General features: G+C 44.6%; 1 protein-coding gene across 2 annotated transcripts in view; it reads right to left on the reverse strand.

The window, feature by feature from the left end:
* Positions 1–1072: 1072 nt before the first annotated feature.
* EPM2A (EPM2A glucan phosphatase, laforin) overlaps positions 1073–14565 on the reverse strand; it is a 106871-nt gene continuing 93378 nt past the window's right edge. Inside the window, exons 3-4 of one of the 2 annotated variants that reach the window (XM_040238632.1) lie at positions 12926–13167; positions 1073–4211 (exon numbers count right to left, since the gene is read on the reverse strand). In XM_040238632.1, the coding sequence (XP_040094566.1) occupies positions 3934–4211; positions 12926–13167 (520 nt within the window). In that variant the 3' untranslated portion in view covers positions 1073–3933. The remainder of the gene's footprint in view (positions 4212–12925; positions 13168–14565) is intronic. The other variant, XM_040238633.1, reaches the window with a different exon arrangement.

Below are 14565 nucleotides of genomic sequence, written 5' to 3' on the forward strand. Positions count from 1 at the left end.
GGAGCGACAAGGCAAGACACTGGAGGTTGTGAGCATGGGAGTGGTATGATCTGACGCACATTTTATAGGATTGCCCTGGCCACTTATGAGCATGGTAAGGGCAGGAAGAGCGGCGAGGTGAGACACGGGCACGGAGATCAGGTAGGAGGCTGTTTCTGAAGTCCAGGCTACAAATCATGGTGGCTTTACCTAGGGCTGTTTGGGGGAGGAGGTAAAACATAGTCAGGTTATATAGATATTTCTTAAGGAGAGGTAACAGGTTTTCCTGATGGATTAAATGTGAGGTTTGAAAGGAAGAGTGGGGCAAAAAATGACTTAACGCCACCAAGGTTTGTCAACAATCAGATCAATAGAAATGGAAACCTGGAATAGAAAAAAAAAAAAAAGAAAACAAAAAACAAGAATGACTTAATTCCATTGAGGTCGGAACCTGAGACTTTGCTAGCTTATTTATATTAACTGGGTTGGGGAAGACTTCTGGAGTCAGGGTTTGGGGAAGGAAGGAACAAAGTTGTCACTGTTGTTCTATTATTGCCATTAGTTTTGCTGTAATGAGAGGGAGTTTCACCAGTCCTTCTCTTTTTATTCTGAATCCATCTCCTATCAGATTTTCTCTTTTTTCCCAGCAGGTAATAAGCACTGTGCATCCCACTCCTCTATTTGGTCAACACACTACAGCAAGCTGATCCTTTTTCCTATCGTGATCTAGTCCCATAGAGAAGTAGATGGATACTTAGCGTGACCCTCTATCCAGGGAACATAACCTTGATCCTATCCCTACCCCTCGTTTCTACATTCGTATCTTCCTTTTCAATCTCCTCAGCAGTATCGTTATAAAAGGAAACACCTGCTTTTTCTTCTTTTGGAAATTTTGCTGTTCTTTGCTTTTTCTAGTTTTAGCCATTTCTCTTCCACTTACTCCAGGTTCCATTAATCCTCCCACCAATTCTACCCCACTAACAACACTGTCTGCTCTCACTCCCATGAAACTCTCCTGCAACCCATCAACACAGCAATAAATCTCCTGACTTATCTCCCTAGCTCATCCCTTTCCACCGGTCCTCAATTTTTCTTTTTTTTTTTTTTTGCTGCAGAAAGAGTCATTTGAGGTCTCTAAGTTCGATCTTCTGTAAAATAAAGGAATCAAACTAGATTACTCCAAAGATATTTTCAGTTCTAACTTCTGATCAAACTGACTCTGTTTAGTTATTCAGTATTTTTTCATGTATGGCAATTTCTCATTTCCTAGTGAGCTCATCCACAATTTCCCCCCCTTCATTACTTCCTATAGTTTCCAGAATCCTAAGCACATTTTTTCTTAAAATGGTCAAACCAAATAGTTTTCACCTATACCTTAATGTTAATCAAAAGAGTGTGTTTCTTTTTTTAATTTTTCCTAACATTAGCACACGAAATAATTAAAGGAAAATGTTTCGAGTCAAGAGAAAGTAAATTTATTTGGACATTTCTTTACCCTGGGTGAGATGTTATGATTTTCTTTGAAAACTGTGTGACTGAAAAGTATTGTTAATGCCAGTGACAAGCAGCTAATGGAACAACATCACTTTGATTTTCTCTGACACACCCTTGAGCTTTCCATCTTTATGTCTTTGTGGTGTCCTCACCTATGACTTTCTTTTGTCCTGTAACTGCCCATTTTGATCAGCTAATGAGAAAGTGAGAGTGATAAGGAAGAAACAATTTAGCTCAGCCAACTGACTCATTTTCAAATAAGGAAACAGTTTGTTCCTTGAGATTTCAGACTAAGTTAGAAATATTTTAAAAATCCTGTACACAGAGGTCATTTTTAATGCTTTTATTTAGCAAAAGTTCCAGGTGATTTTTAAATACATTGGACATCCCATTCATTGAGTATGGGAAGTTGTTCCAAAACATTTTTTAATAGCCCTAAACTGATTTTGTCTGTCAAAGCAAAACAAGGAAAAATCTACCCCCAAAAATGTCTTTCTATAGTGAAAGTTACATAGCTGGACTTCCTAGACATTAAAGAAATTCACAGACACACACACACACACACACACATTTATATAATTAGAAATATTCCATTTTTAAGATTAAATTTTACCAAACATGATATGACTATAAATGGGTTACTTGAACACAGTAGTTATTTTTACTTGTTTTTAGCAAGAGAGTTGGTCTTTACATTATATAATCTTAGCTTATAAATTTTACTCTGAAAATCATAGGATACATTTGTCCTGCCTAGCCTTCTCTGCTCAAATGAAACACCATTTCCTCTGAGTCCCAGTTACAGGATACCTCTCTCTCCTCTGAATTCCACTGGAACTCACCTTTCATCCTTCTAGTCCCCATACTTCCTAAATCAGACTCTCTCACAACTATCAATGAATATTTATGGAAGAAAAGAAGGAGCAGAAAAATAAATAAGCATTGTAGGTTAACAGAAAAAAGTACGGCTCTGAGTCAAACAAACCTCATCATATTTCATCTATTTATCCACCACATGACTAAGGACAGTTGATTTAATCTCTGTGAGTCTTAGTTTCCTCATCTCTATAACAGATAATAAAAACCTTCCTCATGGGGTACCATGAAGATCACATTACATAAGATTGTAAAGCATCCAGCACATAAGAGGCACCCAATAAAAATTATTTCCCCTTTCCCGTACCAGCCAATCATTACTAGTTCAACCCTGCAGTGCACCTGATTGAACACAGGGATGCTTCTAGGCTATGAGCTTTTTGAAGGCAAACTCTTATTAATCTTTGAATTTCTTAGAGAGCCCCAGATAGTGAATTGCACTGTCTGGAGGCACAGTAACTGTTTTGCATTAAACTGAGGGTAAACCAGGATCACCCCTAATCTGTGAAACAGTTAACTATGGACTTTGGCACTTGGGGCTCTTCTGGAAACACAGCTCCTCTTGTGAGCGATGTATGGCTGGGGCCTCTCCGACCTGGAGACAGCCCACTGTGGTTTAAATTAGGATAACTAACTTTCCTGAATTCTATGGTGGCTGTTAGAACACTGCTCCATTTCTCACTGTAGAGACTACTGCAGACAAGTTGACCTTCCACTGGGAGAGACTGAACTCACTAAAGTGTGCTGGCAACAGCACAGGTGGTGTGCTTTTCACAACACTGAGTCAAATAAACCTGGGTGATCAGCTCCAGCTCATCCCTGACCAGCCTTGAGACCTGGCACCCTAGCTCTGCACACAGAGCCTCAGCTAAAACACATCAAGATAGTACGGTTACTGAGGTCATCGCACTGGGTTGTGCATACAGAAGGAAGGTGAGGCTTTGGAACACGTTTTAACAACTCTGAAGTAGGATGCAAAAAAATAAAAAATAAAAAAATACAAAGGCTAGAAAGTCATCCTTTGGGGCCATATGGGGCTCTCCTTTTTTCATAGTCCAGGCTCTCACCCACTCTATTCTCTTCTTTGGCCAACTGACCAATTCTTGCAATTCCATTTCAGTTCAGCAGAAAAGTGTGCGTGTGTGTAACATCTAGGTAACTCCCGAACCTCTCTTCCGCCTGCCAAGTCACAAGGCAACAAGCCAAAGCAGTGGTGCATTCACAGGACAGCAAAGCACTGACCGTGCAACAGGGACCATCTGCCTGCTGTCACAGACTTGAGCCCGGTCCCTTTCCGTCTGATGCTGGAACCGCACTGCACCGCCCAACTGCTCCTGGATTTTTCTCGGGATCAGTCACAGCACCCTTTGCAAAATATTTCAAAGAACATCCAGTTCAACCAAAGCAGAGCCGAAAGTCAGCCCCAGACTAAAGAAGGCGGGTCGGGATTGGGGGGTGGAGGGAGTAGGGTGACAGGACCCGTCTTTCCCGTCGAGGAAGAATCTTGGCTTTTAGGTCAGTAACTAGCGTCACTCCAGGCTTCCTCAGGAAACTCGGAGGGAAGGAGGCGGATCCATCATCACCCTACACACCGCACACGGAAGATCGAATCCTCCCGAACTTCTGATAAAAGTCTTCCTCTGCGCGGGCCAGGGCTTCTTCGTCAATGTACACCGCCGGCCTCTTGGCCACGAGGAAATACTGCACTTTCCGGCGGCTCCAGCCCAGCACGTACTGCAGCCAGCCGCACACGGCGGCGGTGGAGCGCCCCACGCCGGCGTTGCAGTGCACGTACACCGTGTGTCCCTTCTCCAGCAGCGCGTGCAGGAGACACACCGCCTGCGGCAGCATCTGGACGCGGCCTGCGGTTGAGAGAGCACAGCACAGACCGGTGAGACCAGAACCACCCCGGGCCGCCCCTAATGTCACTTCTGCGGCGCACCCCAGAAAGCGCGGCGTTTAGGCAGGAGAGGCGGACATGGCAGAGCTTGCTTCCCTCCTTTGTGTAGAAGGAAAGAGTGAGACGATGGCAGAGCCTGATCATCACAAAGTGGAAAGAGCAGCCCGGGAGGCAGTAGGTCAGATCTGAATTGTCACTGGATTTTGCTGCTCTTTTGAATGAGCCTGCATCCTTGCAAACCTCCCTTCAAAGGGAAGTTCACTAGAGCCTAGCCTCAGAAGCATGGGTCCTTTCATCTATCAGAGGGGTCTAGGCAGAGGTTTAAAGGATTTTAAAGAGAAGCTTACAGGTCCTATCACCTGAATTTCCTTTAATCCAATAGGATCTTCCAGGTAAATGCAAGCAGAATTAGTCCCTATTGGTTAAAGGAGTCCATCTGCCTCATCGGACAAAAGCTAATTTTGATTTGTCCACGGGAATGGCTAACTTGTTAATTGACACAGGTGGGATAGCCAGTCATGTATGTATTCCCTGATGATAACAGTGTGTACTGGGGCTTCCCTGGTAGCTCAGCAGTAAAGTATCCGCCTGCAACACAGGAGACCTGGCTTCGATCCCTGGCTCAGGAAGATCCCTTGGAGAAGGGAATGACAACCCATTCCAGCATTCTTGCCTGGGAATTCCCATGGACAGAGGAGCCTGGTGGGCTACAGTCCATGGGGTCGCAAAGAGTCGGACACGACTTCGTGTCTAAACCACCACCACCATCACAGTGTGTATTAAAACTGATTCAGTTTCCCTCTACTGGGCAATTAGGATTATAGGTGTTGTTGGCCTGTGGCTCCTGTCCTGATGATTAGATGTCCAGTGTCTTCCCCTCAGCACACTGACACAGGATATACAATGCTCAGCTGAGGCCCGCTTGACCCACTCCCTCTCTATCATCCTAGGGACAGAGAGCCCCCACCTAAAGCCAGCAAACTCTTAGATGCCTAGAGTTTCTTCTGCTCTCAGATTCTCAGAGCGAAATGAATCTGGTGGATTATTTTTGGAAGGTGGAGGATGGTCACTGTAAATTACTTCGAGAATGGGTGGAAGAGGGAAACTATACAGAGTCTTGGGTGAAAACCACGTGCTCTGACCTCACATCCTTCAGCAGCTCTCCGTCCTCACCCACAGGGAGACACCACAGCCCGGAGGGGGATCTTTTGAGGGCCACAGAGAAGGCCTGTCCAGCCTTCACACGTACCATCCCACTGGATCACTGCAGAGGTGGGAAATGCCCCTCCCTCACTGAGGCCTAGAATTCTCCCATGAAGCTGCTTAGGTAAGTTTAAACTTCCCTTAGATGTCCTTTTTTTAAAATGCAAGTGCCTTGAAGGGGCCAACACAACACATTGCAGTCAGGCATCAGCACCTTAGGAGACAGTTACCAAAAACCCCGCTGTGGCCTGAAGACCCTCCCAGTGACCACTCTACTGTGACAGGAGGGGCCTTAGCTTTAGGCCCAGCCTGCTATGATATCAGAGTCGGAGATCCATATGGAAGCCAAAAAGGATTTTAGTAGCTCCTGGTGTGCTGTTACTCCCTCTGACTAAGGAATTTAAAGGCCCCACCTGGCAGTTTAGAGCTGGTTTTAACAGGAATGATTCAAGCAGAGCACACTTCACAGATCCTGCAGCTCCGTCTCTCCCCACCGCCTGTTGCCACACTTCCATATCCCCTGCCTGGTCCCTGAGGGCATCGAGTTGAAGGCACACTAGCCCCTAGGCCTTGCTTGGCTTCTGAGTCCAAACTGTGCCATAAACTTTAATGGGTCTATGCCCCGGGGCTTGGTTCAGGGTGCTCTGAGGACAGCCTGGGGGGCCTGCCATACAGTCGGTTACTCACAGCACTCTCCTCGAGGCAGTGAAGTAACACTGGAGATGTAACAAGGCGCAAGACACCATATGTATCAGAGTGTGGTCTCGCTGGATGTCTCAGGGAGAGGACTGTGTATTTGGTCCACTATTTGAGTTGGAAAATCAGATGAGGCAAACCTCTAATGTCTGTGTGAGTGACCCTGCTGGTAACTGTGAGGCCTATTCGAATGCAGAACTTCTCTTCGGTGGAGGAGGGGGTTTGGGGGGGGGGTGTTAGAAGTTTAAGGATTGTTGGTCAGGAAGGGAACTTCCAGGGATGGATCCAGGAAGCTTGGGCTCTTTCTGCTCCTGGCACAGCTGGCGTCACTTCCCAAGTTCCCCATTACAGTTACCTCTCCAGTTCCCATGTTCATTGCCAGGGAATTAACAGAAACATTTTTAATGGGAGTTTTCAGTAAATGCCCAATACACAAGTAGACCACAGTGGCCATTGGCAGGAGGAGCTGCTGGAGTCAGAGGCCCAGAGTTAATACTCAGCTTCTGTAGCATCAGGACCAGCCTGCCCTGGCCAGGTCTACATGGACCCATCAGAATCCCCTCCCTTGACCTTCTCTCTGGCCAGAAGTACCCCAAGGAAGGGTCTGCACCAAGTGACCAAAATGACCTAGTATTTCTCCCTTTCCTTTTTACCTGTAAAAGATTCTTCAAGAGGTATTTTAAAGTTGAGAAAGGATTTGTGTTAGTTTAAGGTTCAGTGAGCTCAGACATATAATCCTGGAATGTAAATGTCAGCTGCCTCTCGGAAACTCCAGAAGGCTCCCAGTTTAAACACAGGTCTCACCCACTAGAGGTCTTCTAGAATCACTCAGCCATCCCACTTAAGAACTGCTGAACACTGAAGAAAGAGTAAAAAGGGGCACCAGCCTGTCTAGGATGCCCACCCAGCTCAGCCTGGCCCCAGCTGGGCCCTCCTTCATTTTGACTCTGGTTTGATTGGTGGCTCAGAGGGTAAACAATCAGCCTGCAATGAGGGGACTCAAGCCCAGTTCCTGGGTTGGAAAGATTCCCTGGAGAAGGGAAGGGCTACCCACTCCAGTATTCTTGCCTGGAGAATTTCATGGGCAAAGGAACCTGGTGGGCTACAGTCCATGGGGTCGCAAAGAGCTGGACACGACTGAATGACTTTCATTTCACTTCACTTTGATTGATGACAGCGAACATGTACTGAGCTCTTTCTATCTGCTCAGCGCCGCTCTAAGCTCTGTGTGCAATAGCTCCTTTACAGCCACCTCTCAACAAATATGGGCCTGGCACTGTTATCACCCTCAGTTATATCAGAAATTTGTGCAAGTTTATTCCTTAATGGCCACTCCAACCCAGCCATCCAAATTCTGAAGTCTCTGGTTTTAACCTCTGTACTATCTTCCCTAACCTAGCTGGTCCATGGTTGGCTTGCTGGCCCCCATGCAGTCAATGTGAAGCCCCAGTGAGCCCCTGTCCCCCACTTCCATAGTCAAGCTGCAGCTGTCACCCCAGTGGGACAGTGGCACCCTCCCTGGGGCTCACCATCTCTGTCCCTACCCAGACGGCTGTCTGTGCCCTACATGTCTTCTTGCTTGAAAACCCATTCTAGGGAGCCTGAGCAAATACAGTCATCTTGAAAAAATAACCACAACCTGAAAGTTGGGAGTTATGTTTTATTTGATGGGAATTTTTAGGACTTCAAGCCCCGGAGACGGCATCTCAAGTCACCCTGAGAGAACTGCTCCAAGGAGGTGAGGGGATGAGCCAGGTTATACAGAAATTTTACAACAAAGGGCAGGGAGTTTGAACATCAAAAGATTATTGTTAAGTAAAGGAAACCAGATGTCCGCAGTTAAGGAACGTACCTTTTCTATGTAGGGGAAGATGCAAGAGTCTGAGCTCACTGGAACCATTCCTTTCATATGCATCTGAGCTATTCTGGGGCCAGTATCCTGTGCTCTTCACATCCTGAGCTCCTGTGGGCTCAACCATAGGCAGTGACTGCAGTCTGAGTGCTGTGGATTATGGGTATTCTTCTTCCTCAGTGCCCTTTGACCTCACGAGCTCACATCAGAGGGCTGGAATCACTGATGACTTGACAGCCTTGTTTACTGATATGGCAGGAAATATTCCATTTCTCATACATAACCCACCAAGGAATCACATGAGGGTGCCCAGGATCAGGGCTCACACAATAAAGTCAGCGTCAATCAGAGGCCCTAACTTGAATGTTGCATATGTTTAGCCTCCAGGTGGAATTTAAGTCAATAAAATGCTTCCATTTTTAAAAACAATAATACCCCCAAGGCAAGAGAGAACCACTGATTTTTTTTTTTAATGTAAAATATTCCAAATTTTAAATGTTGGCAAGTAAGTTGAAATTTTAAAGCCAGTGCAGGTCCAACAAAACACTCCACCATCTGTGATTTTTACTTTGGAATTTAAAACAGGCCTTGACTCCCCATAGATGCTCAATAAACATTCACTGAATACATGAATTAAAACAAAGTAAAACAAAACCATTAATACTGATTTGATCTGAGACAGTCCGAGACCCTTCTTATCTAATTCCTGGTCCACATCTCCTCCAGGTTAATCCAACTCTGGAGTGGCTTTTGGGGGTCCCTGAAGATATCTGAGGTTGACCTAAGGCTGACCCTGAAAGAAACTGTTCCTGGCACAAGTTTCAGCCTTTCCAACACACACACACACACGTCTTTCCTTTCTTAATCCAGAGGCAGATTAATGCTGACTATATTACAATTTTATTTGAGTGCATCTTCTTTTCTTTAATATAGATAAGGTCCCTGTTATCTATAACACCCTTTAATAGAAATGGAAGAACTGGCACTGATAATATGGCCCCAACTTTGGAATTTTCAAAGCTCTTCCATATCAATTATCTTATTCTACTGCTATAAGCCTGTGAGGCAGATATTACTACTCCCCATTTTCCAAGTCTGCCCGTATCACACAGCTGCTCCAGGGTGACGAGGCTCAAGCCCAGGAGCCATGGCTCCGGCAATACTGCATTTAGTGTGTTGAGTCAGAGAAAAGACTCAGACCGTGGCAACAAAGGGGTGGGCAAGGACTCTGGAGAGCAGATTAGCCCCTTTGGGAGGCAAGCCTAGACCGTTTGTTATAAACGGCACTGCGCTGACAGAGGTCAAAACACAGTCTGAGTGCTTCCCGTGCGAAGGACAACTTCCTCTAGTGAGCAGATCTCATGTGCTCAGGTGAGTGCTGCATTTGGGAGCTTTTCGTTTCTCAGGTGAAAGACACAAACCAAAAAAAAAAAAATTTTTTTTTAAAGAAAAGGAAAAAACCCTAAACAATCCCAACCCTTCTGCATGACAAAAAGTACAAGAGTGAGAATCGATGGCACAATTGATTATAACAGGTCTGTGACAACCAGTGGTGACAGTCAGGCCTAACAAACTGTCTTCCTTCTCAGACTTTATCTGACAGCATTATGCTGTGGCTCAAAACACTTCCAGATGGATTTTTCTCTAGAGTTCTAAAAATATTCAGCTGAATTAATCTATGTGTTCATTGTGCTAATGTTGTGAGCCACGGAGATTGATCTATTGGTCAAAAATTCCTCTGCAATTCAGGAGTGGTTGTTAACCCTTTGATTACTCTCCCAGGTTTTGCTGAACCAAAGAAACTCTTTGCTCTCCGGTTTTGGCTTTTTTCAAGTGGGAGCTTTCATTTTGTTGCCATTTCTCTTGTTTCCAAACTGCCTCCGTGTGAAAGACAGTCCATTGTATGCGTGGGTCCTGGGACTCCATGACCCCCACAAGATTTTAATACAATTCCAGTGGCTCCTTGGGGATAGCATTTTCCCTCAGGCTTCTGCATATTCCCAAACGATCGAACAAATTCCCTACCAATTAGCAAGGTTTTGGGGTAATCAGTGCTTGGGGTAGGGCAAGCCATATTTATCTCAGCTTCTCTGAGCCTAGTCTCACATCCTATTCCAATGGAATAACGAAGCTAGAAGCAAAACCCTCCCTGGAAGCTATGGGCACACTATCCTAACAACCTTCTCAGTTTTGAAGCCAGAGAAGCAAACTGGACAGGGCAAATGTGACCCAGGTTCACTGTACTTTTCTGTGCAAATAATGATTTGGGTTTTGTTTTTTTGTTTTTTTAATTCCTTGGAAAAAGACAGAGCTCTCGAAGCTCTCCAAAGAATGGATCAGCATTCATCACCAAGAAGAGTAACCAGCCAACCAAACCTTCAGAAGGAAAAATAATTCCTCATCCCCAATGATAGTTCAGTTCAGACAGACCCACTGAGGGGCCCGGCCTGGCCAGCAGGACCATAAATATTCATAAAGAGTCAAGATGGCCAAGGTCCTAAGACTGTCAGAGTCCCCAGGTCCCCACCTACATCTTGGAGTATTGACTGGGGAGACAAGCTATCTCCCTGAAAACTCATGAAGTGAAAGGGAAGGTTGCTCTGTTGTGTCCGACTCTTTGCAACCCCGTAGACTGTAGCCTGCCAGGATCCTCAGTCCATGGAATTCTCCAGGCCAGAATACTGCAGTGGATAGCCATTCCCTTTTCCAGGGGGTCTTCCCAACCAAAGAATCAAACCCAGGTCTCCCGGAGGCGGATTCTTTACCCTTTGAGCCACCAGGGAAGACCAAGAAACTCATGTCTTTGTCTAAATCCAGCTGATGATGAACGTGGCAGGTTGAAAGTGTGGGTGGTGGTCTGTATAAAGTGCATGAAGAGTCCATGTGAGCATGTAGAGAAGCTTCATTGCACGGTGGCAAGCGCAGTATTCTGAGTCTGACTGCGTGTGCTGAAATCCAGGCTGTGTCTCTGCTGTATGACACCAGCCAGGTTACTTAACTTTTGTGTCCCTCATTCTCTTTCTCAGAAAAATGAAGATAACGCCTGTCTGGACTCTTGTCATGAGAATTAAATGAGTTAACGTTCGAAATTGTTCAAACCAGAGTTTGATACATAATGCATTTTGGGGGGAAGACGACTGATTTCTTTGCTGGACATCACTGTCTTCCTTCTTTCCTCCAGAATAGCAGTTCACCAAATGCCCTCAGAAGGACTGATGCTGAAGCTGAAACTCCAGTACTTTGGCCACCTGAAGCGAAGAACTGACCCATTGGAAAAGACCCTGATGCTGGGAAAGGTTGAAGGCAGGAGGAGAAGGGGATGACAGAGGATGAGATAGTTGGATGGCATCACCGACTCGATGGACATGCGTTTGAGCAAGCTCCTGGAGTTGGTGATAGACAGGGAGGCCTGGCATGCTGCAGTCCATGGGGTCGCAGAGTCGGACAGGGCTGAGCCACTGAACTGAACTGAACCGCCCTCATTCTGAGCCAGTCCATAGCTCTCTGCTGCCCTCTGCTGGCATCTGATTGATATTATTCGAATAGCTTGTTCTCTTGGATTCAGAGATCTCCACTCCTTTCCTTCAAGAACCCTATTCCCCGACCAGGCTGAAATACAGATTATTCCTCTAAAATCCCTCCACGCCTCTGTGCCTTGGTTGTTCCTCCCACCCGGCATGCCCTTTCTCCCTCTACGTTGACCTGCCTCAAATCCCAGGACACTCACATCGCCTCCCTGTGCTTCTCTGCAGAAATTCTCCTCCCACACCATAAACCTCCTAGCGCGTGTGACTCATCCTCATCACCTTCTTCTTTGCACTTTAATTAGCTTTGAACTTGCCTTACTGCCTCTTACCGTGAGATCAAACTGTTCCTTATTTGTCTCAGATTCTTGGCAGCACCTGTGTCACACCCTAATTCCCTCTTCACAGAGACAGGTTCAGCCAGTGTTTGTGCAGTAAATGGAAGCATCACTATTGCCACCCTGCCCCAAGCTGCAGTTCTCTCTCCTTACCTCTCACCTTAACTGCTGCAGTAACTTCCTAACTGGCCTCCCCAGACTCACTATGGGCCCATCCCTACGTACTCCAAATTGCAATCAAAGGGCACTTTTGGGGGCTGGTGGGGAGAAAGGTTATCTTAGCATCTCTCAGCCTCCCTCCCTTTCAACTGCTTCTGACTGCATAAGGATAGAGTCTCAAGTTTTCTTTGTGTCCCAAGTCCTGCAGGACTCTGCTCCCTTCTTCCCAGACCTGCAGCCACACTGCCCATCTTTCAGTTCCTACAATACTATGTGCTCTCCTGCAAGGAGGACTCTCTACAAGCTACTGCCTCTGTCTGGAAGCCTCTGCCCACCTCACTTGTGCCCAACTCCCAGTTTGGATCTCAGCTCAAGCACACCCAAGGAAACCTTCCCTGGCCCTTCTTCCTAGGTCTGATTTCCCTTCTTCCTAGGTCTGATTTGCCTGTGTGTGCTCTCATTGCAGGATCTATGTAACTCTATAATCAGAAAACTTACCAGAGCTTTACATTTCTATTTGCAGCCATTTGATTACTGCTTATCTTCCCTATTGGACTATAGCTTCATGAGGACAGGAGCTGTGCCTGCTTTTCTTCACCTTTGAATTCCCAGCCACCAGCCTAGGGCCCCACATACACAGTAGATACACAATAAATATGTTTGATGAATAAATAAATTAAAAGAACCAATGTGAAACAGAATCTTAGCCAAAAGATATATATATCTTATATGTATATGTATATAATGTATTAACCCCCAAACCTTATACTTTTCCATATCTATCATTCAGATATAGGTTTTCAGTTATAGACAGGTAGGTAAGTAAATAGGCAGACAGACAGACAGGCAAAAACCAACACGGGCTTCTCTGAAACACATCCAACAAGCTCCCTTGGACACTTACCTTCAGTGCTCATATCCGGTGTGGGCATCCAGATGTAGGCCAAGCCTTCCTCCTTATACAGCTTAATCATAGTGTCTGGTGTCATGGGTTCTGGGTAGCGGTTACAGCCTGAGGAATTCTGTACAATATCCCATTCCGTCTGGAAATTCATTACAGCTGTAACCCCTAGTTCATGCTTCAGTTTGATGGTTACGTGTTCCACTTGGCGAGGGCAGCTACCCAGCCAGATATTTGGTAGAATCCTAAGAAGAACACATGGAGTCGACTATAACTATTGTTGGTGTTATTGCAGCTGCATAAAACATGCAGTATTAAAATGCAATCAACCTGTAACACCGGGCACAGGAAAAGCTGTATTAAGAACATGAGAACCAATATTACTATTAAAAGACAAAAATACTGGTGGTGGCGTTTTGAGGGAAACAAATAATTCAATTAACTAGAAGGTCAGGGTATAGGCATTAGGAAACCAAATCTAGCAATATATTAAAATAAGTCCACCATGTTATACTTATTCCATGAATGTATATGTGGTTCAATATTAGGAACTCCATCAACATATTTAAAAGTACTAACAAATTAAGGGCAAAATTCCTATGACTATATCATCAATTCTGGAAAATATGTGCTAGAATTCAGCAATCATTCCTGTTTAAAGCTCTGTATAAAAATTTCAAATAGTATAGATTATGAGAAACTAATAACAACCTTCTTTTAAATAAAATCAAAGTAAGGATTATTTCCATTAGTATTCAACACTATTCTATATGCTTCATCTAAATCTATAATGTAGAAGAAGAAATATCTCTCTGTCAAAAAAGATTCAACTATAAGAGCTATCAACAATATTAAAAGTGTTATGATTAAATTATCTAAATGAAAGAAAATACACAAAAATCAAATAACCATTCTCTTACTACTAATAGCCAGGTAGAAACAGATTGGGAGGAGGGGAGTCTTATTCAAAAATAATGACAAAATTATAAAATATGTAGGAATGTCTTTAATCCAGAAAAAACTATAAAATTTTATTAGAGGACATTATAAAAACAATAACAACAAATAAGTAGACATACTGTGATGCTGTTATTTATTATAAGAAATATATATTTGTTCTTCATCCCCATATCTGACACAGAGTTCCAAAATCCATTGAAATTTCCTAAGTGCTGACAGCCATAAAGGTGTCTTTTCTTAATGAATTTGAAATCCAGCTAAGGGTGGGACTGGTTCCTCTGCCGTTCCCTTCTCCTCTTGCCTTCAATCTTTCCCAACATCAGGGTCTTTTCAAATGAGTCAGCTCTTCGCATCAGGTGGCCAAAGTATTAGAGTTTCAGCTTCAACATCAGTCCATCCAATGAACACCCAGGACCAATTTCCCTTAGGATGGACTGGTTGGATCTCCTTGCAGTTCAAGGGACACTCAAGAGTCTTCTCCAGCACCACAGTTCAAAAGTATCAATTCTTCTGCATTCAGGCCTCTTTATAGTCCAACTCTCAATCCATACATGACTACTAGAAAAACCATAGCCTTGACTAGACGGACCTTTGTTGGCAAAGCAATGTCTCTGCTTTTTAATATGCTGTCTAGGTTGGTCATAACTTTTCTTCCAAGGAGTAACCGTCTTTTAATTTCATGG

The sequence above is a fragment of the Oryx dammah genome, unplaced genomic scaffold (genome assembly GCF_014754425.2).
Source record: "Oryx dammah isolate SB20612 unplaced genomic scaffold, SCBI_Odam_1.1 HiC_scaffold_4, whole genome shotgun sequence".
NCBI classification, from domain to species: Eukaryota; Metazoa; Chordata; class Mammalia; order Artiodactyla; family Bovidae; genus Oryx; species Oryx dammah.